Source organism: Dendropsophus ebraccatus, chromosome 6 (assembly GCF_027789765.1).
Source record: "Dendropsophus ebraccatus isolate aDenEbr1 chromosome 6, aDenEbr1.pat, whole genome shotgun sequence".
NCBI lineage: Eukaryota > Metazoa > Chordata > Amphibia > Anura > Hylidae > Dendropsophus > Dendropsophus ebraccatus.
This window is the reverse complement of record NC_091459.1, coordinates 142,321,815-142,348,443: the sequence shown is the minus strand read 5'-3', so window position 1 is coordinate 142,348,443 and position 26,629 is coordinate 142,321,815. Positions and strand designations below refer to the sequence as shown.

Here is a 26,629-nt window from a genome sequence, read left to right as displayed (position 1 = left end):
GTATTCACTTATGGAGTAAAGCGCTCTAATCTGTGCTGCGAGCGACAAACGGCCACGTCGCACATGCAATATTGACGAGGGCCGGATCATAAACATACTCAAATATTAAAACATCCATTTACACATCGGATGAAGAAAGGAACAACGGGCTGTAATTACGGTAACAATTCCGAACGCCTGTGGAGCTTAGGATGATAGGCTCCGCTGAGTCACATCTATGTAGCTATTTCCTGTACCCCCCCCACCCCCGCTCTTCTGTTTTTGTAAAAGAACCACCTGCATGCTTTGTCATTTCTAGTCGTACATATGCAGAGGTGGGTTACACTCCCTGTTCTTTTCTTAATAGGCACAGACTGTCACGACGCTCACTGCAGCAAATGTCTATATTTTACCCGGTCATAGATTGCTTTGTGTCATCGTGTAGCTGCTGCAATTTGAAAGGCAATCTGATGAGCACCGGGTTTCTTATAGAGAATCGGTCACCTTTCTTGACATGTTTACTTAGTAAATACTTGTAGATTATTCTTCAAGAAAAAATATGGATCACAATGTTCTATAACTCTTTATTGTGTTATTCCTCCAGACATCTGAGAGTTACTATTTACGATATCGCAGAACATTTTAAAGGGGTATGCCACCAAAGAAATAAATTAAATCTACCCATCTATCTATGTACACATATACATAGATAGATTAGAGCGAGAGATAGATGAAACAATACTGTTTCCTTTCCCCTATACTTCTCAGGAGGCTGTCACTGTTTTGATGTTTCCCCTCTGCTTGGCCCTGATGCTCACTAATTGGTGTAATGTCAGTGGTGGGCGGGGTTCCAGTTGAGGTGTTGAATCTTGCCTGGCAACAGAAGAGACAGATCATGTGACTTTGGTCTCAGAAGGGAGGGGTGGACAGAGGAGTGCAGACCAGGAAGTGGAAAAGAAAGTGAGGATTTTCTGAAGCTTCAGGGTGTAAGTCAGGATGTGCTGCAGACAAATTTTCTTAAGTGGAGTACCCCTTTAACTATGTCCATTAATGGGTATTCTCGTCTAAATATTTTATCCCCTATCCTATCCAACAAGCTGATCACTTGGGAGTCTGACCGCCCCCACTTAATACAATCCCAGGGAAGAGCTAATGTAGCACAAACGGCTGAAAAAGCAAGGGCCCTGTTAAACGGGACGATTATTGAGCACATTATCAATATATTGTTCAATTTTAAATAATAATCAATTCATGTAACTGCAGGCAAGGATGATATAACTAACGAGAAACTGTTCATTGTTCGTTTGGTGTGGACACCAAAACCATCGTTAATCGTTCGCTGTAATTCCATATACGTTCACCAATCGTTCAGTGTAATTCCTGTTAGTAGTTTTCTCCACGGTGCGGTAAGACCGTTAGGAGCACTGGGGCATCCGTTAGGAGCACTGCCGACCCCTATAGCACCAATCCAGCCCGCCAGGAAGTCTGGTCAGAGGCGGATCAGCACTATGGGGCGGGCAGTGCTCTTAACAGTTTCACTGGACCATGGAGCAAACTACTAACTACACAGGAACAGTGCAGAGGATGAAGGTAAGAGACATATCTTCCTCCTCGGCGTCTCCTATGTAATAGGGACATATCAGTAGGTAAGATTGGTCTAACCTGCTGATACTTCCCCTTTAAACATCAAGCAGAAACCAGTTATGACACCCAAGGCCATCATGTAAAGTGGAGGTATAGCTGTGCTTGGAGGAATGGCTGCACCGGTCCATCCAATGATTTATAAGCTAAGTCGTGTACCCGCTGCCTTTTTGGTTTTGGGTCCACAGTTGCATATAGACGATTTATCAGTGTATAAACTTCTTCTTAGCACTTTTGTACCGATGCAAATCAGGGTAGGGAATGTTATAGTGACTGTAACGGTGCCGTGTCGTTGCGTTTAGCACCATTTAGAGCTGCATATAAACTACCCTGACCTTTCTTAGATTTTTACCTGTGTCGGATTTTTCCATTTCAAAGCGGTTTGCGGGGTTATCCACCGGCAGCTCCCGTATTTAATCGCCGCCTTCATAAAACCCCCGTCCTTTGAATATGGATTATTTTAACATTTCCATGTCATTAGCGCTAATTGGAAGCATGTTTACTCCTGTCAAGCTACAAGGGCTCGGGATGAAGCAAAACACATTAAGTGCCCGGGCGGAGAGCAGAATATGGAAATGCAGAAATCTGTTACATTTCAATAGGCATTTCACACTCCTATGTTTATTTTGTCAGAATCCCAGCTCAATTCACATATAGCTTGTTTTTTCTGAGACGTGTCAGACATGCCATATCCGTAGGAGATGTGAGGGAGCTTGTAAGAATTCTCATTTCAAAAACTTTCTAATAGCTAGGTAAGAAAAATCTTGAGATGAGAACCCATCAGAGAGTCGAAGACGGCGATGAAAGCGTCGGGGGTCAGCCGAGGTTACATGAGGTAACTGGTTACGAGTGGGAATGGAAATGAAAGGTCATGCTCATTTATGACCGGTACTTTAAAGAGAATCTGATACTAGGTTTATGCCGCCTTAAATGAGAGCAGCATATAATAGTGACAGAAATGCTGACAGATTGTTGTATTACTCACATCATTCTGTTCAGCCGTTCTCCTAATATGCAGGAGAATAGGATTCTTGCCACACCCCTTCCCCTGCCCTCTTGCTGCTGATTAAGAGTTGACTGCCTATACACAGCATGGATAAATAACTGCCAATCAACAGCTGGTGGGTGGAGTTTTCTGCTTCTCATGAATATCCAGGACTACTGAGCTCATGCACATAATGGAGAGGACTAATTATTGTCCATGTTATTCAGTAGGAGATCTCAGAATCAGCTGCATGATAAATCATTCTGTTCAGCTTCTCTGTCACTAGTTTATGATTCCCTCGGATAGGACAGCATAAAGCTGCTGACAGAGACTCTTTAGGAGGTCACCAGGAACAATGTAATCTATTGTCTAGGAGCCGTGACAAGACACCAAATCACGAAATAATGCTGACAATATTGTATCCAAGTAAAGTACCAGTGAAACTGGTTGGGGAACTCAGCCCTAGACCAACTCATATTCCATGTATTCTCCTCCAGTGTAGGGTATGCAACCTTTCTTTTAAGCATGTGACATACTGTTTTAAAGGGATCTGTCAGGTCAGCAATCTTACGACAGCAGAAAATGGAGGAGAAGAAAACATACTTACCCATTCCTGTGCCCCCTCAGCATCACGTCACCACCTCCCTGACAGCTGCCGGACTTTATTTGCTCCCAGCTGCCTGCTACGTATCCGCTCAGCAAGTCAGTGACTGCAGCAGGGTCTGACCCCAGTAACTGACTGGCTGGGCAGGCATTCCTGAGCCCAGGATCTAAAGGAGGAGGGGTCAGAAAGCAGCGCTGTGGGGGCACAGGGACAGGTAAGTACGTATTCTTTATTATATTCCCAAACACCTCTGCAATTTCTGCATTTGTATAGGGCACCCTTACAAACGGCTTATGTAATGGCACCCTTATAGGCTTTCTGTACATGTGAGCAGAGGAAACATGACTGTAAGGTTCTCTTTTAACAGTTATATACATGAGATTACAAAAACACACCATAGAACATATGTCCCCTCTCTATCGTATAGCACCCTCAGGTAGGACACTCTAGGAGACCAGATTGATCTGCTTTAAATGACCTTGATCTACATAAACTCTCAACTACACACAGAACATATACAAACGGATGTTATAAATGAAATTGTGTGAGACTCTTTTTTCTCACTCAGCAAAGAGGTGTGGTTTAGTGGAAAGTAGGCGGGGCCCCGTTATTACTTATATTATTTTCATCTTTCTTTTAAGTTTAAATAGAAAAAAAAATACTGTGTACTCACCCTCTCTCTGTGCTCTGGTGCACCTCTCTCACAATGGCCTCCAACACTTTTAAAGGATCTTTAATGGTGCCAGAATCCAAATCATTCTCACTGAAAGAGAATTAAGGATGTGTCACTGTCTCTTGTATTCACAAAATTTATTTGCACATATTACATCCAATCACAGAGAAAAAATTCTACACGCTGCTTCTTAAAGGGGAAATCCCATCACCGAAAAGCTATCCTGTGAATAGGGGATGGCTAACGGATTGTTGGGGACCAGCTGCTGCAGTGGCAGCAATCCCTAGTACAAGATGGAGTGTACGGTCTGATACAAAGCAGACCCATTCCTAAACCTTCACCTCCCTTGAATGGCCGGAATGTCTCAGGAGGATCAGTTTAGGAGTTATTTACCCCTCGGGAACAGGAAAAAGCTTGTGTCAAAATATCTTATGACTCGTAATTGCTAGGGGGTGGTAGAGGTCCAGCTGCTGGAGATGCAGTTGTCCTTAGTCCAAGGTGGAGCCTACACTGTGATAAGGACAGACCCACTTCTCAATCTTACCATTAACTAAAGGGCCCAATCATCTTAGGAGAATCAATCTAGGAGCGACGTACCCCCTGGGAACTAGATGAGGGCTAACTAAGCATATGACAACATACATTACTCACAATGTGGCCCAAAACGCCTAATAAATACAGAGAACATTTCACGACACAGCAACTCAAAAATATCGCAGAGACAGAACAAAAAATGTCACCCAAGTGCAAGGACGGCAGGATTCGGTCTTCACGCTACAGAAGCATCGCTCTTCAAATCAAGTCATCCATTGAGGCACTCACCCTCCACAGACTTAAAAGTGACGTAGGCCGAACGTTTCGGGTCCTCCCTTTTCTCAAGCAGATACAAGGATAAGTGCATATAAATCTAACTAGTGGGCCACTCCTCCCATTGCTTAAGAAACCTCTTGTGAGTACCCAGACCTTGGGCTATAAGCCTTTCCATGGTATAATTATGATGCACTGTGGCTACAAATCTGCGCCATGGATGGTATAGAAGTGGACTTCCAATTCCTGGCTATGGCTATGCGTGTAGCTGTGACCAATAGTTAAAGGAGAAGTCCGGTGAAATTTTTTATGAAAGTATTGAGTTGTCCACCAAAAGTTATACAAATCACCAATATGGGCTTATTACGGGAAAAGGTTATAAATTGCTTTTTCCTCAACACTTACTACTGCATCAAGGCTTCATTTCCTGGATAAAATGGTGATGTCACTTCCTGGATAATATGGTGATTTCCCGACGAGACTCCCAGAGCTGTGTGGGCTGTGGCTGCTGGAGAGGACGATGGCAGGGGGATGCTCAGTGTCCCCCCAGTGCCCTGTGTCTCTCAATGTCCCCCTGCCATCATCCTCTCTGGGAGTTGAGTCGTGACATCGCCATGTTATCCAGGAAGTGACATCACCATGTTACCCAGGAAGTGACATCACCATGTTATCCAGGAAGTGACATCACCATGTTATCCAGGAAGTGACATCACCATGTTATCCAGGAAGTGACATCACCATGTTATCCAGGAAGTGACATCACCATGTTATCCAGGAAGTGACATCACCATGTTATCCAGGAAGTGAAGCCTTGATGCAGTAGTAAGTGCAGAGAAAAAAAGCACTTTATAAGCATTTAATAAAATTTTTTGCAGGACTTCTTAAAGTGTGGGTGGTCATCCAGGCGTAAGGATTAGAGTGCCACCTCAGGTGTCCATGGGATAGGGTAATGGACGAGCACCCGTATCTTCTTGCTTCCATAGGAAACATATATCCACACACTCCCACCAAATGTGAAGTAAGGATCCTATACTACTACCACACCTCCAGACAGATGAGATGCCCCAGGGTATATTTTAGACAGGCAATGTGGAGTATAATACCACTGGTACAATAATTTTCGAGAGGCCCCTAAGTGGTTCACACATCTAAACACCCTAGACGGGAGAGTGTAGACAAACGACCATTGGTCAGATGGGAAGTTAGCATTTAAGTCATTTTCCCATTTATTTTGAAACAGAAGAGGGGCAGAGTCTCCACATACAACCAACTTTTTGGGCCAACGCTACAAAAAAATGTAAAGTATTACAAGATATAAAAAATATAAAAAATGAAACCACTTTACAGGTGTGTCACCACTTATCTTTCCACTAGTTTGGTTAATGATGCCAATTTCTTGTGACTTTTACCTCCCAGTCACTGAATAGCTACCCGGTGATGAACACACTGTATACACATAGAGGGCTTTTAGATTGGGGGACCCATTCACAATACGAGTGGTGGTCCCGCTCTTAATAATTGTGGGTCCGGGACCCTTCTCTAACATCGCTGATGGTTTTACAGGATGTGGGCCAACCAACAATGGTTTTATGGGGACACAATCCCAGTGATCAGCTGACGAGGGAGTGGTCGCTTGTTCATCACCGGGTCACTTACAGGACCATGTACTGGTATATTGGAAAAGCTGGTAACACATCACATCATCCATATCAGAATATATTGAGGTTAGACAGAGTGGAGCCAGGACAAGGTTATTTCCCAACAAAGAAAAATCTGTTACGGCCCTTTAAATATTTTTTTTTTTCCCCTTAGCTTTGTATAAACATTGTTCATTTTTCAGCACCGTCGACAAAGTTCCTGTGTGTTTTTGGCCAGTACTTGCTACTTTTTTGCAGCCTTTTTAGCCCAGCGTGTTTTCTTTGAGGGTTTTCCAGGACACTGGAGTCTATTACAATCCAGGCCTCCAAATGGATCTCCAAAATATGAAGAGACGGCGGTAATTAGCCCCTTCAGCACCGGAGGGGAAATGATTAATCACCTTTAGGCCTCTCCAGCACGGAAGGGTTTAAGAGATAGATAATTGTTGTCGATGGAAAATAAAGAATCATCTGGGCACACAGCGCAATAAATACCCCGGCCGGCCATGCAGAAAATGTGAATAGCAAACATGGACCAAAAATTGCTTTCGGAGCTGGAGTACGGAGGAGAACATCGCAGCGCTGCCACTCCATATTAATTAATATGAGCTCTAATTACCATAAATAAACATCCCAATAGGACCCCAATGAATCTCACATTACCGGTACTGTAGCTGTATGGATTTTTTTATTAACTTCTTCCTATCCAGTCAGATGTGTGTTCTATTCAGAGGGACACGTAGATGCTTTTCCCAGTATGTAGTAATCAGCAGGATGTTTGTGAACTTGCATCAATGTAAAATTGCAGATGATCGAGAATAATTATTTAATAAAAAAAAATAAACTTTAATAACGTCCCTTAAAAGTGGGAATCTGGGGGGGGCAATTAAGAAAAAAGGACCGCGCCAATGGCATCCCCACGCCTGTGCCCATATCTAGTCACCGCTCTCTGCCTGTCAGCGTGCTTAGAGGGGATGAATGACAGGCATTACTGCCTGTCAATCATCCCCCCGAGCGCGCTGACAGGCAAAGAGAGGTGACTAGACACAGTGGGGCGCTGCCCAGATGACTACCTCCCCGCCGCTGCCTGTCACGCGCCAGGGGGATTCAAGTGTTTTTTGGGGGGAATACACAGACTGAATATGGCACGTGTACTCATTATCCAGGCTTTGGGTCTACTGTGCAAATATTGGCTTTAATTTTCATACATTTCCTAAAACAAGAATGACCTAATGACTGTGAGCGCATTGGGAATTGCTACGGCCGTCCGTTATTTTACAGAATTGTTACGGCCTTACGTTATAGGGTTTATTTAACTGAAGGGTTCAGATGCAACATATATGAGAACAATAAATGGATGGGATTCCTGACGTATTTTGAATGTTAGATTAATTTGCAATGACTGTTGCGTCACTTGCTAATTATTTTCCCATAAGGAAACATTAAAGTTGCAGTGTGAGTTTAGCTGTGAAGTCTTAGGCTGCAGTCTGGTAATGTGGATAGTGTATTTGGAGGAATCTCTGCTTCACAATGTGGGCAATGCATATGGAGGATAATCTTCAGGAGTCCAGGAAAACTTCTTTAGCCACCAGTATTCCAATGCTGAAGGATCGGACGCAAGCATGCCCGAGCTGTACTCATCTCTACTAGTGGATATGGAAGATATGGAAAGTTGGTCAATGTTGGATTATTATTTGCCGCCCTTCAATCATTGTTAAAAAAGTAAAATATCATCCTTGTCAGCATTTGAATTCAAAATTGTCTGGTGGATGCCCTGCCATGGTTACACTCTCTCACCTATCTCACTTCTAGGGCTAGTGTAATCTGCCGAAATTCACTTTTACTGTGCAGTTTATGGGACAAGCCTGAGAATTTCTGAGTTGAAGGGATTGTTTAAAATGCATGGGCTGTTCTCAAGGGAAACTATCAGCAGGTCGGACAAATCTAACCTGCTGATATGTCCCTACTACACAGGAGACGCTGAAGAGGAAGGTGTGTCTCTTACCTTCATCCTCTGTGCCGTTCTGGTGCAGTTAGTCATGCGCTCCATGGTCCCGTGAGACCGTTAGGGGTACTGCCCACCCCTGGCTGGGACAGATCATTGCTACGGGGTAGGGCAATTCTTCAAACAGTCTCACGTGACCATGGGGCACACGACTAACTGCACCGAAATGGCACCGAGGATGAAGGTAACAGACATACCCTCCTCCTCAGCGTCTCCTGTGCAACATATCAGCAGGTTAGATTGGTTTAACCTGCTGATAGTTCCCCTTTAACTTCATTTCAGGGAAATGAAATACTTGCTGCCAGATAATCCTGACGATCATTGGGGTATTTAGCCGCAGGATACTTAGCATTCCATGACACCTTCAAAGGAACTGTTGTGTGTGCTATAAGATTTTGTAAGAAATGTATCTGTCTATAACAATAGAATGCATTGTTCCATGTCGTGTGACCCTCCAGTGTAATAGGCTGTAATAAGTCCCCCCCCCCTACCCTGGTGCCCCGGCCTCCATAGACAATGGGTCCACTTTAAGAGCAACCAAGAGGTTCCTGCGCGGTGCGCACACATGAAATGTGTGATCCAGATTCCTTGTTCATTATGCATTGGAAGCTGTTACATTGTAGCTAAATTATTCATCACTCTTTCACATGGAAATTAGCCCTTGAAACATTCTCTGTTTTGTAACATTCCCCGGGCTGATTTCCGCAGCAGAAATATATAGTACGAGGAAATTTTCACTTCAGAATATTGATGACAGCCATTAAGGCAAAACACTTCGGTGTGTGTCAGTCACCGCCGCCGCCGAGGCCGCAGCCGTGGAATCTCTGGCCTTGCCGAGGAGAAACACATTGAAATGCATTTTCTTTCTTTAGATCTATCATTATATCCATAGAATAGCAGGCAGTGCCTGGACCTTATTATAGGGGAGGCATTGTTTATACTGATCGGGTACGAATGCATCTTCTCAGCCATGGAAACAATGTTATCTCATGAAGTGTTTACAGCCAGAAGCAACTGCTCGCCGGGAAATAGAAGTCTGACTCGTCCCATTTCTGTCATGTGGTGAAAAAAATCGATTGAACCGCCGTTATATCTGTTTCTGGAAAGTTATATACGGGCCGGTGTGCCTCTCTGGACTCTGAGACAGCTTGGTGGCAGTCTACGTTGCCTTTCTGCCAATGGTTGTACCTGTTATAGAGACAGGAAGCATGTATATACTAAAGTATTCTCATCACCAAACGTTATGACCCAGGATAGGGGATCACTAGCAGATCAGAGGGGGGGTCTGACCACTGGGACCCCCACCATTAGAAAGAAAAGATGACAATGAGAGGCCTGTAGGAGGGCCGGTGACATTTATCCTGGCATTGGACACTGCTCACCGAGTGCGGGTATTATGGTGGACTATCCATTCTGTTAGACTTCCTGTTTATCAGCTGATTGCCGGCCTTTCTGCATGGGCCGATGATCCCTGGCGGCCAATAATTGGGCCATATAATAGAACCCTTATAGTATGTAGTATAGTAGAGCATGTAACCCTTATAGTATATAGTATAGTAACCCTTATAGTATGTAGTATAGTAGAGCATGTAACCCGTATAGTATGTAGTATAGTAGAGCATGTAACCCTTATAGTATGTAGTATAGTAGAGCATGTAACCCTTATAGTATATAGTATAGTAGAGCATGTAACCCTTATAGTATGTAGTATAGTAGAGCATGTAACCCTTATAGTATATAGTATAGTAGAGCATGTAACCCTTATAGTATATAGTATAGTAGAGCATGTAACCCTTATAGTATGTAGTATAGTAGAGCATGTAACCCTTATAATATGTAGTATAGTAGAGCATGTAACCCGTATAGTATATAGTATAGTAGAGCATGTAACCCTTATAGTATATAGTATAGTAGAGTATGTAACCCGTATAGTATGTAGTATAGTAGAGCATGTAACCCTTATAGTATATAGTATAGTAGAGTATGTAACCCTCATAGTATAAAGTATAGTAGAGCATGTAACCCATTATAGTATGTAGTATAGTAGAGCATGTAACCCGTATAGTATGTAGTATAGTAGAGTATGTAACCCGTATAGTATGTAGTATAGTAGAGCATGTAACCCTTATAGTATGTAGTATAGTAGAGCATGTAACCCTCATAGTATGTAGTATAGTAGAGCATGTAACCCATTATAGTATGTAGTATAGTAGAGCATGTAACCCGTATAGTATGTAGTATAGTAGAGTATGTAACCCGTATAGTATGTAGTATAGTAGAGCATGTAACCCTTATAGTATGTAGTATAGTGGAGCATGTAACCCGTATAGTATGTAGTATAGTAGAGCATGTAACCCTTATAGTATGTAGTATAGTAGAGTATGTAACCCGTACAGTATGTAGTATAGTAGAGCATGTAACCCTTATAGTATGTAGTATAGTGGAGCATGTAACCCGTATAGTATGTAGTATAGTAGAGCATGTAACCCTTATAGTATGTAGTATAGTAGAGTATGTAACCCGTATAGTATGTAGTATAGTAGAGCATGTAACCCTTATAGTATGTAGTATAGTAGAGCATGTAACCCTTATAGTATGTAGTATAGTAGAGCATGTAACCCTTATAGTATGTAGTATAGTGGAGCATGTAACCCGTATAGTATGTAGTATAGTAGAGCATGTAACCCTTATAGTATGTAGTATAGTAGAGCATGTAACCCGTATAGTATATAGTATAGTAGAGCATGTAACCCGTATAGTATGTAGTATAGTAGAGCATGTAACCCTTATAGTATGTAGTATAGTAGAGCATGTAACCCTCATAGTATAAAGTATAGTAGAGCATGTAACCCTTATAGTATGTAGTATAGTAGAGCATGTAACCCTCATAGTATGTAGTATAGTAGAGCATGTAACCCTTATAGTATGTAGTATAGTAGAGCATGTAACCCTTATAGTATGTAGTATAGTAGAGTATGTAACCCGTATAGTATGTAGTATAGTAGAGCATGTAACCCTTATAGTATGTAGTATAGTAGAGAATGTAACCCTTATAGTATGTAGTATAGTAGAGCATGTAACTGGTTATGTCCGTACCTCAGTTTGGCGATGATTCTCTCAGTAGAGCTCTGCACAACATCCTTTGGACTGATATCAATATCACCGACGGCCACATCCAATAGCTTCTGTATAGTGTTGAGAGACTGTCCATCCAGACACATTGTGACTGCCAGATTCCTCACCTTCTCCTTCTCTGATCTTGACAGATCATACATATGTGAATAGTTTTGCATACGATCCTGGAAATAAATTGACCAAAAAAAAATGATGGCTGTATCAATGGCCACATGACCAAGGATGACTATGTGCGGGAAGCGGCATTAGGTGGCATGTGTTTGGGACAGGAATGATGGAAAAGGAGATTAGAACATGGCACAGGGATGTAGGGTGGGATTTATCATTCAGTCTAATAACTATGATTTTTTTTATCTGCGTGCTTTTTATTTTTTTTTGTGAAATTTATTTATTATGCGCAAAAACTTTTGTGGATTTTGCACATTTTTTTCTTAGGTCGGGTTCACACTGCGTTTTTGCATTTTAGTTTTGTCACCTGTTTCATAAAAAAAAAAAAAAGGATGTATTTGTAGGCATCCGTTTTTCCATTGATATTTATTATAAAACAAACGGATCAACACACATCCATTTTTTTAACGAAAAATGTGCTTGACCCAATTTTTGTTTATACTCCAAAAACTGATATGTTTTGATCCTTATTTGTTTTTCATCAGTTTTTAACATCATACAGATGAAAAAAAAAAAAAAAAAAAACAGATTGCAAAAATGCAGTGTGAACCCAGCCTTACTTGTGCAAATTCTCAAATGAGTACATTTTAAAACTGGTGAGAAGGTTACGTGCATAAATGACTGTGAAAAAAATCCCGGCATAAACAAAACCGCTTCAAGTTTAGTTCAGCGCATTACAAAAACACTATATAATAATAAAAAAAAAAAAAGAGCACTATTTTTAGCACTCCTTCATAACGTCTGAGGAACACAAAGTATAAAAACAAAAACAAAAAAAGGGCAATAGTAATGATAAATTTCCCATATGTTGTAGGTAAGGTAATATGTTTAAGGTAATTTAGTATACCACAAGTCACTAGGGATATTTAGGCTATGTTCATACAACGTATATTTTCGTAAAAACACGGCTGTTGTTGCCAATTGCAACAACGGCCGTGATTAATACGAAAATATACATTACCTTGCCGTCTATGGAATCCCGGATGGAGCATATACACATAGTATACCCTCCAGCCGGGAACGGCCGGTGACATACAATGTGTGAGCATAGCCTTAAAGTGCAACACCAATTATGCTGGATGTCACTACATGCAATGCAAGTCTATGGCAAATCAGTGTATTGTTCACCTACTCAGTACGGACAGTAGGTGCCGGAAGGTCTGAATGTATCCAGCCATCCAGATGTAATCAGAGTTGCGCTTTAATGAGAACCCGAAAATAGAAAAGTCTATTCGATATCAGCAAACCAAACATTTGCCATAAAAGTCCAAGCCCAGGAACAGCACCATTGTGTAGCGTTACATAAACAGCCATATTGTGGTATAGTAAGCGGGACTGTTTCACCAAGTTCAGGACTGTTGGCAAATAGACATCTAAAAGGTAAAGGATCTAAAAGGTACCATCATAATTCTAAGCCAAAGTATGTCCAATCCAGTAAAACACTACCCCCGAAACTCAACTAGGCTAAAGACACGTGATAAAACTCCTGGGGTGAGATGAAATGGTTAAAGCTGTTTATTGGGTCTTACCTGATCTAAAGTTCTCAAATTGCCAATAAAGTCATGACCGAGAGTTTCCAGGTGATTCAGGGACTGCTGTAGGTGAGTCAAGACTGCTTCATATGTGACCAAGGAACGGGAGGTCTCAGCCACTTCTCCAGCCGTTTTCTTCCTCTGTTTCTCATGAAACTGTTTCACTGCTGTGATGGTCTTCTTAGTCATCTCCTTCCTGGCGTCCACTGTCAACTAGGAACACACAAACCCCATAAAGGTTATGCTATTAGGTTTTCTATGTGGGAAATACATTTAAGGACTCTATGATAACAGATGACGGCTTAAATTGTAAACGTCACTTAAAGGGGTAGTGCGGCGCTAAGAAATTATTCACAAAGTAACACACATTACAAAGTTATACAACTTTGTAATGTAGGTTATGTATGTGAATGGCATGTGTATATAGTGTACAGCACAGAGGCTAGCCTGCATCCACACTGCAGCTGAGGAAAGCAGACACAGAGATGGAATATGCAGGGTGGTAACAAAGGAGTGGGGGCATACATTAGCAATAGAATGGCAGATATAGTGGCACAGTCCTTGTTTGTGACCGTCACCCAGTGCCAGTTTAATCTCGGTCACCGGCCTGGCACGAAGCACTGGTAGCAGGCCCACAGGCCCCCAGTGTGACTAGCTCCTCTCCACTCTGTGACGCGTCTCCATTGATTCTAATAGAGTCGTGTCAGGGGGGGGGGAAGACCGTTCAAAAAAAAAAAAAAAAGGACTGTAGACGCAATGATATTCTGAAGCTTAATTCACCGTTTGCCCAAACAACTGACATGTCAATACTTGGAGCAGATGGCGGCTTGAGCTTCAAAATATCACTGAGTCTATGGGATGGATGGAACTTCAAGCAGAGACTCCACTTGAAGTGCCAACTCCACAACAATCTGATGATCAGCGACTTTCGAGTCTATTTTGTCTGGAAAACTTCTTTAAAGGGGTACTCCAGCGGGGGGGGGGGGGGGGTGCACTTTTTTGCTGGTTCCATCGCGGCGCTCCGGTGCCCAGCCGCTTCCTGGTGTCAGACACGGGCCCGAGACGATACGTCTCAGGTCCGCTCAGCCAGTCAGTGAAGGAGGCGGGATCCGTTTCAAGTCCGCTCAGATCCCGCCTCTGTCACTGACTGGCTGAGCGGACCTGAGACGTCACGTCTCGGGCCCGCGTCAGACACCAGGAACCGGGGACCGGAGCGCCGAGATGTGGGACCTGCCGCTGGAACCAGGGAGGTGAGTGGACGTCTTTTCCCTCAGCCACCTCCTCCCCGGTCCCAGCGAAAAAGTGCCCCCCCCCCTGCTGGAGTACCCCTTTAACATAGAATAATGGACGATACTCAGCGAGTTATTTAAGAATTACCGTACATGACTGGTGATAACAGATGGAAACATAGATGTAAAATCATCCCACACCATTATATACTTTTTGCCTTCCCCATTAAAAATAGTAAATTCACTCCAACCATCTCGTGTTCCTGACAAGGTGTCACTGAAGAAGCTTCTGAGGCCTCTCGTCAGCTCGTGACATGAAACAAGGACCAGAAAAGAGAGGAATTAATCCAATATTATGAACGTGAGAGACGCTAAATATTTAGAAGAGAGAAGCGACGTGAGAAAAGCCTCCGAGGTGTCATCTCTGCAGAGAGCTTGTTGTGACAGATTGAGATCAGAGACTGGATGACTTGTACACGGGAGATGGAGAACAGTCAGCCTCAAAGAGACTCCGGGGCTTCAAAACGCCCGGCCCGCCATCCCACCTTTGTTCATTACCACAGAACAAGCATTATCTGATCTAAATAAATGATTGGCCGGGAGCGGCAGCCAAGAATCTGCGAGATCCAAACTAAAGGAAGATCAAAGTATAATCGGGACGGATTCATCCGGAACCCGTGGCTATCCAGCTGCTGCCAAACTGCAACTCCAAGCATCTCGCTTTATTGCTAGAGATGAGCAGATCTCAACGTCCCAACCTGAGCATGCCAGATGGATGCATCCCTAGGAAGTCCTGGAAAACATGGATACAGGGCTTATTCACGCGGATTCACCATCACAGAAAACTTTAGAGACCGATGAACTCGAAGGGTCTATTCAAACGTTCAAAACAATCATGTCATAGTGCGGGTACGGATCGCGGAAGGGATTGCAGATGTGCGTGTTGTGCGGGGGAAAACACGTCACCAGTCGGCACCACTGCATCACATGACCTTGTCACGTGCTGTTCCAGAATTTGCCACCTATGTACAGTGCCAAGCGCGGAGCGTACGAGAAGTATTGGCTGCAGGAGGAGAGGTTCATCTGCATGGGTGGAGGAACAGTACCTGGGTAATGTATTGTGGTACATGGGGGCAGGGGCGGTCTTGGCATTTCTGGGGCCCCAAGCGAAGTTATGTCTGGGCCCCCCCCCCCCCCCTCGACACGCGTTCCAAAACAATAGACCGCTGTGTGTTGCCCCCAGTAGTATATACCCTTTGTGCGCTACCGCCAGTAATATATACTCCTTGTGTGCTGCCCCCAATAGTATATAGACCCCTGTGTTCCCCCAGTTATATATAGCCCCTCCGTGTGCTCCCCCTGAAGTATATAGACCTCCTGTGTGCTGCCCCAGTTGCATATAGACCCCCTGTGTGCTGCCCCCTTTTGTATATACCCCTGTGTGCTCCCCCACTAGTATATAGGCCCCCTGTGTGCTCCCTCAGGGGTGTTTAGCCCCCCTGTGTGCTCCCCCACTCAGATATAGACCTACTGTGTGCTCCCCACTTGGATATAGACCCCTGTGTGCTCCTCCAGTAGTATATAAACCCCCTGTGTGGTTCCTCCAGTAGTATATAGACCCCCTGTGTGCCCCACCAGTATTATATAGACCCCTTGTGTGCTGCCCCAGTTGTATACAGACCCCTGTGTGCTTCCCCAGTTATATATAGACCACCTGTGTGTCTCACAAGTAGTATATAGACCCCCTGTATGTTCCCCCAGTAGTATATAGACCCCCTGTGTGCCCCACTATTAGTATATAGACCCCTGTGTGATACCCCAGTAGTATATAGCCCCCTGTGTGCTTTCCCACTTGGATATAGACCTTGTGTGCTCTCCAAGTTGTATATAGACCCCATTCTGCTGCCACAAGTAGTATATAGACCCCTGTGTGCTGCCCCTAGTAGTCTATAGCCCCCCTGTGTGCGCCCCCAGTAGTCTATAGCCCCCCTGTGTGCTCCCCCTGTTATATAGCCCCCCTGTGTGCTCCCCCCAGTTATATAGACCCCCAATGTGCGCTCCCCAGTAAAACAGACTCCTGTGTGCTCCCCCTCCCATATAGTATATAACACAATAAAACAAACACTTATACTCACCTGGGTTCGGGCGTCTTCTCTTCACTCTTGTGGCCGCAGGAAGGGTTTTCCCTGCGATCACAAGAGGCCGCACTCCCCTTGTCCTGGCGCCGATGCTCCAGTGATGTCACTGGAGCGCCGGCACCAAAAGGACAAAGCTGCCACTTGTGACCGCAGGGAAAACCCTTCCTGCGGCCACAAGAGTGACTGACAGGAAGGGGGCCAATGTCTCCCGCCCTGTCAGTGCTGCTGCATGTAACTATGAGCGCTCATTACGAGTGCTCATAGTTACAGTTCAGATGGCAGCAGCGAGCACGGCAGCGGCCCTGTCCAGCGGTCTTGAGCACAAGAGCAGGGCGTGGGGGCCCCCCTGGATGTTGGGTGCTTGGTGCCAAAGACCGCTACTGCATGGGGGGACATGTCTGGCAGCAAGGGAGCTTTGCATCTGGCAACATGGGGGTGCATACCTGGCTATGGGGGGCTTGTACTTGACTACATGGGGGGGGGGGTGATGACATACCTGGATACATGGGGGTGATGTACCTGGATACATGGGGGTGATGTACCTGGCTATATGGGGGTTATGTACCTGGCTATATGGGGGTTATGTACCTGGCTATATGGGGGTACATACCTGGTTATATGGGGGTGATGTACCTGGCTATATGGGGGTGATGTACCTGGCTATATGGGGGTTATGTACCTGGCTATATGGGGGTACATACCTGGTTATATTGGGGTGATGTACCTGGCTATATGGGGGTTATGTATCTGGATATATAGGGGTTATGTACCTGGCTATATGGGGGTTATGTATCTGGCTATATAGGGGTACATATCTGGTTATATGGGGGTGATGTATCTGGTTATATGGGGGTACATACCTGGCTATATGGGGGTTATGTACCTGGCTATACGGGGGTTATGTATCTAGCTATATAGGGGTACACACCTGGCTATATGGGGGTGATGTATCTGGCTATATGGGGGTGATGTATCTGGCTATATGGGGGTACATACCTGGTTATATGGGGGTGATGTATCTGGCTATATAGGGGTTATGTATTTGGCTATATAGGGGTGATGTATCTGGCTATATGGGGGTACATTCCTGGTTATATGGGGGTACATACCTGGTTATATGGGGGTGATGTACCTGGCTATATGGGGGTACATCTTTGGTTATATAGGGGTGATGTATCTGGCTATATAGGGGTTATGTATTTGGCTATATAGGGGTGATGTATCTGGCTATATGGGGGTTATGTACCTGGCTATATGGGGGGTACATACCTGGTTATATGGGGGGTACATACCTGGTTATATGGGGGTGATGTACCTGGCTATATGGGGGTACATACCTGGTTATATGGGGGTGATGTATCTGGCTATATGGGGGTACATACCTGGCTATATGGGGGTACATACCTGGTTATATGGGGGTACATACCTGGTTATATGGGGGTGATGTATCTGGCTATATGGGGGTACATACCTGGCTATATGGGGGTACATACCTGGTTATATGGGGGTCATGTATCTGGCTATATGAGAGGGACATATCTGGATACATGGGGGCTATATGTACCTGGGCTGTATGGCTGTTTCTATGTTTTCCAGGCAGCCTTAGGGCTACATCCAACTTCTGCAGCCACCGATAATCAAATGCTGAACACTCAGGTTTAGAGGAACCAGTATCTGCTCGAGATTCGCTCATCTCTATTTCTGACACTTGACACATGAGAGGAGATGTAGAACTGCAAAAGGTGCAATGATAGAAGCTGCATGATAGGTATTATAACAGCTGGGGAGTGGGGGATGGTGACCACTAATCTAAGCCCTGCTCACACTGGTGGAAGATTTAGCAAAATTGCTGAAAAACCAAAAGCAGAACCATCCCCTATTGTAAGCAGTCAGATTCTGAAAAAGACTAAAAGGTCTCATCTGAATGGTTATTATTATACACCTCTGTCTCACTTCTTACTTTTATTCAATAGCACATTGGTAAGAACCCAATCACCAAACATTCACCTGGTCCAGCAAAGACTACATACAAGCTGGTGATCGGCACTCAGTCCTGGACTTGCTGATCTTACTACCTGTGCACATTAGTAGTTACACTGGGGGGGGGGGGGGGGAGACAGCTGGGAATATATGAGAGAGTACATCAGAGTATAGGCGGGGGAGGAGAACATAGGGTAACTCACCCTGATATGTCTAGGAAGCGTAGTCACTTTATGTAGGCAATTAAAAAAGTGTAAAGTGTTAGACAAATCTAGCCTGCTGTAAGCCCCTATTGCACACGGGAAGCTGCCTCTTATGGTACGATAATTCGCCCGATCGCACGATTAACGATTTTGAATGAACAATGTTTTTTTTATAACGATCAGCGTTTAGACGGAACGATACATCGTACTGAAAAATCGTTTTGCGATCGTTTAAACCCATCTCGCACATAGGTGAAATCGGTGAAAGACCGTTTACACTGAACGATCTGCGAATTTTTTGCGAACGACCAACGATGATTTGAGAACATGTTGAAAGATCAAAATGAACGATTTCTCGCACGTCGTTTGATCGTTCGCTGCGTTTACACGTACGATTATCGTTCGAATTCGATTGTTATCGTGCAAATTTGAACGATAAATCGTTCCGTGTAAAAGGACCATTACTCTCTTCCTCAGCACCGTTCCTGTGCTGTTAGCAGTGTAATCTTCGGTCTGGAGCACCGTTAGGAGCATTGCCCGCCCCCAGAGCTTGAACTGGCCCGTTCACTATATTGATTATCTTTAGAAGGCTTGGCACTATGGGGGGGGGGGGGGGGCAGTGCTCCTGACGGTGCTCCGGACCGAGCATATGGGTACAAACCCACACACCGTATATGCAGCTTATTTACTACTGCGATACGCAGCAAATACGCAGCAGATTAGATCTAAATAACTGAACACAGCATCAAATCTTCACCATCACATCTGCTGCGTTTTTGCTGCGTATACGGTGTGTGGGTTTATACCCTGACACTGCTAACAGCACAGGAGACATGCTATAAGAGACATACTCTCCTCCTTGCCTCTCCTGTGCAATAGGAAGATATCAGTAGGTTAGATGAATCTAACCGCTGGTAAATCTCCCTTTAAGTGAATGGAACTAAGTTGTAATACCACCCAAAACCTGAGGACAGGGGTGGCGCTGCTCTTACAATAAAGCAGCTGTGTTGTTTACTTTTAGCTTATGTTGAGGTCCAATTTTTTTTTTTTACATGGCAGTGACCCTTTAAACTACAGTTTGACCTATCAGTATTGACTTTGTGCCCTTTATCCTCATTGATTGGAACAGTAAACAAACAGGCGGAAAAGATGCAAGAAAAGTAGCTGGTGGCGGCTTCTTCTATGTGGAAAAGCAGAATGATTTCCTTCCCTGAAGTGGGACTAGGGTGGGCGGCTCTGTGCAGTAACCTCGGATATCGCCATGCAGAGCAGCTCCTCGGCGTTGTTCACCAACCCTCCTGCTATCTGATCACTGTCTCCTATAATGGCCTATACACATCCATTTACATCTTTATGATTCTGAGAGATCCGGTCATGACCTCAATCCAACCTCCGAGCAGATAGAAGATGGAACCTTCCATGAAGAATGGGGATCTGATAAATCAGAATATTCACACGTCTGATGTCAGCCGTGGAGACTTCACTTCCCATTCAGAAGGCACAATAGTCCCTGATGTGACTGGAAACAAGAAATTGCATGTAAAAGTCGCCTGAAGCCCAACACGAAGCGCCATTCATACAACGTGGTATACAAATATTTACAGTAATGGGTTCATGTTCGGGCTATGTTCACACAATGCAAGAACAATGGCCGTTGTTGCATAAAAACTGGATTGCGTTCAAAGAAGGACGGACGAAATAATTGACATGTCAATTATTTCCACGGTGATAGCGAACAATGGCTGTTGTTCAATCCATTGTGTGAACAACGGCCGCTGTTTGCATTGATATCAATGCAACACTTTTTTATGACAAGAACGGACATTGTTTTAACAACAATGGAACTCCAGCGAATGTTTTTTTTTTCTTTTTCCAAATCATCAGATTTGTCATTTACTTCTATTTACAAAATCTCCAGTCTTCCAGTACTTACCAGCTGCTGTATGTCCAGCATGAAGTGGTGTATTCTTTCCAGTCTGACACTCTGCTGCCACCTCTGTCCATGTCAGTAGCAAATCCCCATAGAAAACATATCCTGCTCTGGGCAGTTCCTGACATGGACAGAGGTGGCAGCAGAGAGCACTGTATCAGACTGGAAAGAATACACCACTTCCTGCAGGGCATACAGCAGCTGATAAGTACTGGAAGATTTTTAAATAGACGTAAATTAAAAATCTATATAACTTTCTGTTGATTTTTGTTGGAGTACCCCTTTTAAGTATTGATTTTCCTATTTGTACCGTTCTGTTACGATATCCGTAGCCCATATTGGCATTTGCCAGCATACAAGTAGGGCAGCGTGACATCCCCATTGCCAGTCTTCCAGCCCATTAAACATCTCTGCATGCTAATGATGCCAACGTATTCAAGCTGCGGGGCACGTGGCCCACATGTCTGACGGAGAAGCCAACACGGCCCTCCGTACGTTTCCAGCCATAGAGGCAGATGGCGGGGGAGAGTAACGTATAGTCACAAAAATACATATAAAAATGATACAACTACTTAACACTTCAACTCTCAGAAGGGAATGAGGGCGAAGGATATAAGAGACGGAGGGCGCGGAGCGTTCCAGGAGCTGTAATCACTGGGGATGGGTCTGGCAGACACTGGAGGCTTTCAGTATGTTCATGTCATTGGCATGCATGGCACCCAGGTAGCCGAGCTCTTCTTATGCACTTCGCCATCTTCGTTCTTTAAAAAGTTATTAACTCAAACACTTCCAATTCTACAGTGAACATCTGGCCGATTCTTCGCGCAGTACATACGTAAGAGTCAGTGGAAGTGAAATATAGCGCAATTACGTGTGATATAACGTATAAGGAGGATTCCCGCTGCCATGTGTGTAACCAGGATCTGGATAACTGGGCGATCAGTCAGACGGGCCTGAAGGGACAAGTTCTGTGACATCTTTATTTTATATCGCTCCTGCCCGGCTACTGTTCACACTGGAGTTGTGGGGGTGTATGGGAGAATGTCACATCCATTTCAATCACCCTTTTCCAAAAGAGGATCTGCTTCTTCTCATATGTACCATCTCTTAAAAGGGTATGCCACTCACACATAACTTTTCATATGTTGCTGCCCATGGTGAGACTAACAATTCCTTCAATACTTGTTATTATCTATTCAGTCTCCTACCCCCAGTTCTCAGCTGCTGCTTTCTGCTAAAGACACAAAAATCTGTGTGTGAGCTTTTCTCTCTGTCTCCCCCTCCCTTCTAAAACAGCTGATGTAAACAAGTCCCTGGCAGGCTGTATCTGCAACTTTGTAGCTTCTTTGTAATGCTGGGAGGGTAATCACAGTGAGTTCATTAGCAACTTGACCTCAGATTAATCCTCCCAGCGTTACACAGAAGCTAAAATGTTGCAGATAAAGCCAACCAGGTACTTGTTTTTGTTTGCATCAGCCATGTCAGAAGGGAGGGGGGGGGGGGAGACAGAGAGAAAAGCTCACACAGATTTTTGTGTTTTCAGCAGAAAGCAGAAGCTTAGAACTGGGGGAAGGAGACTGAATAGATAACAACAAGTCTGGATGGAATCGTTAGTACCACTATGGGCAGCAACATACGTTATGTTTAAGTGGAGTACTCCTTTAATGATTAGAGAAGTTAGAAGTAAAATACAGTAATGGAAATCCTCAAAGACGTTGTACATAACATATAATAACATCTAACCTGCTGATATGACCCTATAGTGCACAGGGCACTGAGGATGAAGGTCCGTTTCTTACAGCTTTCATGTGCTGTGTAGCTTAAGTGATATGGTAATAAGGCACTTTACAAATATTCCATTGACTCTATAGAAGTTGCACAAAGTCTGCATAACAGCTGCCTCAACTGGTTTAAACTTCCTATCCACCTTTGGCTTCTGAAAAGAGACTCTAGGTGTGCGTCTAATAGGTGGGACCTACATTTATGACATATCTTATGGATCCTAATGAGAATACCCCTTTAATAAATACATTTAAAGGGGTAGATCACCTTTTTTTTTTTTTTTTTTCTTTCAAATCAACCAGAAATTTGTAATTTACTTCGATTGAAAATTCTCAAGTCTTCCAGTACTTATCAGCTGCTGTATGCCCTGCAGGAAGTTGTGTATTCCCTCCAGTCTGACACAGTGCTCTCTGCTGCCACCTCTGTCCATGTCAGGAACTGTCCAGAGCAGCAGCAAATCCCCATAGAAAACTTCTCCTGCTCTGGACAGTTCCTGACATGGACAGAGGTGGCAGCAGAGAGCACTGTGTCAAACTGGAAACAATACACCACTTGCTGCAGGACATACAGCAACTGATAAGTACTGGAAGACTGGAGATTTTTTTTAATTGACGTAAATTACAAATCTCTGGCACTATCTGCCACCAGTTGATTTAAAAGATTTTTTTTTTTCTGTTTTGGTGAACAACTCCTTTAATTGTAGGTGGTGTCGCTGCATACTACAGGTTATAAATACTACAAAGCATCAAGGCAGCCCAAGATCACAAACAAGCCTATAAGCAAATGTTCACAAGATCCGACTTGCTGTATAAGGAAAAAAAAATAAAAATAACTTATCACACTGCATAGGTTTTAGTTTTTTTTTTACAGACTATCACACGCCAATTTCCCATAGAAGCAGTTTAAGGAACATTTCCCAAGAATCTCTGCTGAACATGACAAAAACAGCCAGTGTGAATATTGCATAAAAAAACAAAAAAAACACATACAGCAACTAAACCTACAGCTAAAATGTTTGTGCTGCAAATGTAATTCATTGTAAAGTGATCTCGGCCCTCTATAAGGAATATGTTCCATTAGGAATCCCTCCATATGTTCATCCATATGTGACTCTGCTCGGTGTAGTCATGTATCAGTCACATTGTTTTATGCTGCATGAAATGAGATGCAATGTTAGTTTCCACCTCTGTTGCTCCATTGTACACAGTCATAATAATGACAATATAATACTACAATTACACTTCAGGGCCGGGGGGGTTCTGAGTACTCACCTCTTAACAACATGTATGGGGTGGGGGATGCTGAGTGCGTCCTTAAAGGGGTTATCCAGGATTAGAAAAATCACAGCTAAATTCTTGCAAATACAGCGCCAACCCTGTCCTCAGGTTGTGTGCGGTATTACAATTCAGCTCTATTCACTTCAATGGAAATTAGCTGCAAAACCCCCACATGGAGACCATTATTGTTTATAGCCTGTGCTTGGCACTGCAGTTCAGTTCAATTTTCTTAAATGGGAATGAGCAGTAATACCAGGCATAGCCAGAAGGAAAAGTGGCTCTGTTTCTGCATTTAACAACAACAACAACACGTTTTTTCTTTTCAGTTTACACTAGTGTTATGCTTAAAGGGGTATTAAAGCATTTTCAAAATGTATATGTTGCTAGGCCCTGCCTAGCTGCCTTCAGGAGACTGGACCTGGATACAGTAAATACAGCTGTTATATAGCTGCCTTCAGGAGACTGGACCTGGATACAGTAAGTATAGCTGTTATATAGCTGCCTTCAGCAGACTGGACCTGGATACAGTAAGTATAGCTGGTATATAGCTGCCTTCAGCAGACTGGACCTGGATACAGTAAGTATAGCTGTTATATAGCTGCCTTCAGCAGACTGGACCTGGATACAGTAAGTATAGCTGGTATATAGCTGCCTTCAGCAGACTGGACCTGGATACAGTAAGTATAGCTGTTATATAGCTGCCTTCAGGAGACTGGATCTGGATACAGTAAGTATAGCTTTTATATAGCAGCCTTCAGGAGACTGAACCTGGATACAGTAAGTACAGCTGGTATATAGCTGCCTTCAGGAGACTGGACCTGGATACAGTAAGTATAGCTGTTATATAGCTGCCTTCAGGAGACTGGACCTGGATACAGTAAGTATAGCTGCCTTCAGGAGACTGGACCTGGATACAGTAAGTATAGCTGCCCTCAGGAGACTGGACCTGGATACAGTAAGTATAGCTGTTATATAGCCACCTTCAGGAGACTGGACCTGGATACAGTAAGTATAGCTTTTATATAACAGCCTTCAGGAGACTGGACCTGGATACAGTAAGTATAGCTGTTATATAGAAGCCTTCAGGATACTGGACCTGGATACAGTAAGTATAGCTGTTATATAGCCGCCTTCAGGAGACTGGACCTGGATACAGTAAGTATAGCTGTTATATAGCTGCCTTCAGGAGACTGGACCTGGATACAGTAAGTATAGCTGTTATATAGCTGCCTTCAGGAGACTGGACCTGGATACAGTAAGTATAGCTGTTATATAGCTGCCTTCAGTAGACTGCCAAAGTTTTGATTGGTCTGGGTCTGAGGTTTTTTTTTTTGCTGAACTATCCCTTTAAGCACAGTCCTTTCCCAGGCTCATACTGTAAGTCTAAGGAGCTCAACTCTTATTTTTCTCATACAGAGCTGCGATGCTTTTTTCTTCTGAACACTCAGACCCAGACCGATCAAAACTTTTTGTTTTTTTATAAGCACAGTGACACTTTAAGTCTTTAAATAGAAAGTAGAATGGCTGCTAATAGAAGCTGTCCCCTATGATCCATCGCTCCATTGACTTGTAAGGTGCAAATAAGAGAACATCAGGTTTCTATTACCTATTATACCCTTGTTATTCATGGTCCACAGAGGATAAGTGGAGCGCCAATTTACTTTCGAGGAGATTACCTTGCCGACAGCATGTGAGCTGAAAGTGATTTCATCAATAAATGTAATCAGGTCTCCGGGCGTCAGTCTGTCAAAGTATTTCCTGCAGATATCATAGGCCTGAGACCACTCGGCTGCGGTCTGCGGCGCTGCTTTGAGAAGCTGCGGGTCTCCGCTCCAGAAGAGCTTCTGTAGCCAGGCTGCATGCACTGCGCTGGAGGACAGCGGCTTCCCATCTACATGCGGGACCCGTGCAGCCAGCTTGGAGATAGCCAGCACATTGTGACTGGTGAGCACGGGGGCCAGTGACTCCAGGGGGTTCAGGCTGGCATCCGTCATCCTCTTGTAATCCAGACCTATGTAAGGGAAAAAACATAAGAACAGGATCATCTATTACGAACAGATGTGCTGAAAATACTGATGTAGCAGAGCTGAATTTGCTCTTGTTAGTAATAAGTGTTAGGGCTCATTCACACGATCACGGCACGGATCCCCTAGCTGGAGCCCCCATCGCGGGCCGCAGAGATGACAGGAGAACATGATGTGATCCGTGCCGGGAATCGCACTACGACAATTCTATTTTTTTCACGGTGAGGATCGCGCCACGGGTCATGTGAACGGCCACATTCACTTCAATGGGCCCTAAAATTGTCCTTGGTCACGGCTCCAATTTTACAGGACGTGTAAATAAGGCCTTACTGCCATCAAAGAAAACTTATGACATGTCAAAAGTTTTGAGTGTTCACACCTGTGAAATTCTTTAAAGGTGTCTTACAGTATAGAAGAGTTTGGACGCGCGCCAAATGGACCTCAACTCCTGAAGGGGCCGTATGACACCAAGTGTAGAGTAATCTGACAGCATTCAGTAGCATGGAAAACTGGGGGATTTATTCAAGCCACATACATATGGGCAACGTTTCGACCCTGTGGGTCTTCATCAAGGCTTTATAAAGACCCTATGGGGCTGAAACGTTGCCCTTGTGTATGTGGCTTCAATAAATCCCACTGTTTTCCATGCTACTGAATGTTGTCAGATTATTTTAATCTTGATGTCTCTAAGGGCCCTATTCCACCGGACGATTATCGTTCGCATAATCGTTAACGATTATTGATCTCAAACGACCGCTATTGCGAAAGACCTGAAAACGTTCACTCATTTCCATGGAACGATAATCGTTACTTATGATCGTATTTGCGATCGTTGTTTCTCCGCTATTTCTTCGCTATTGTGTTCATATCTACTGCGAACGACCAAACGACGTCTTATTC

The 26,629-nt window shown here is 44.0% G+C and overlaps 1 protein-coding gene across 2 annotated transcripts in view; it reads right to left on the bottom strand.

The window, feature by feature from the left end:
* Positions 1-26,629, bottom strand: part of NBAS (NBAS subunit of NRZ tethering complex) — a 445,751-nt gene that overhangs the window by 110,594 nt on the left and 308,528 nt on the right. For both annotated transcript variants that reach the window (XM_069973153.1, XM_069973154.1), the window contains exons 44-47: positions 25,382-25,716; positions 13,164-13,379; positions 11,428-11,630; positions 3,883-3,972 (exon numbers count right to left, since the gene is read on the bottom strand). In XM_069973153.1, coding sequence (XP_069829254.1) covers positions 3,883-3,972; positions 11,428-11,630; positions 13,164-13,379; positions 25,382-25,716 — 844 coding nt within the window. The remainder of the gene's footprint in view (positions 1-3,882; positions 3,973-11,427; positions 11,631-13,163; positions 13,380-25,381; positions 25,717-26,629) is intronic.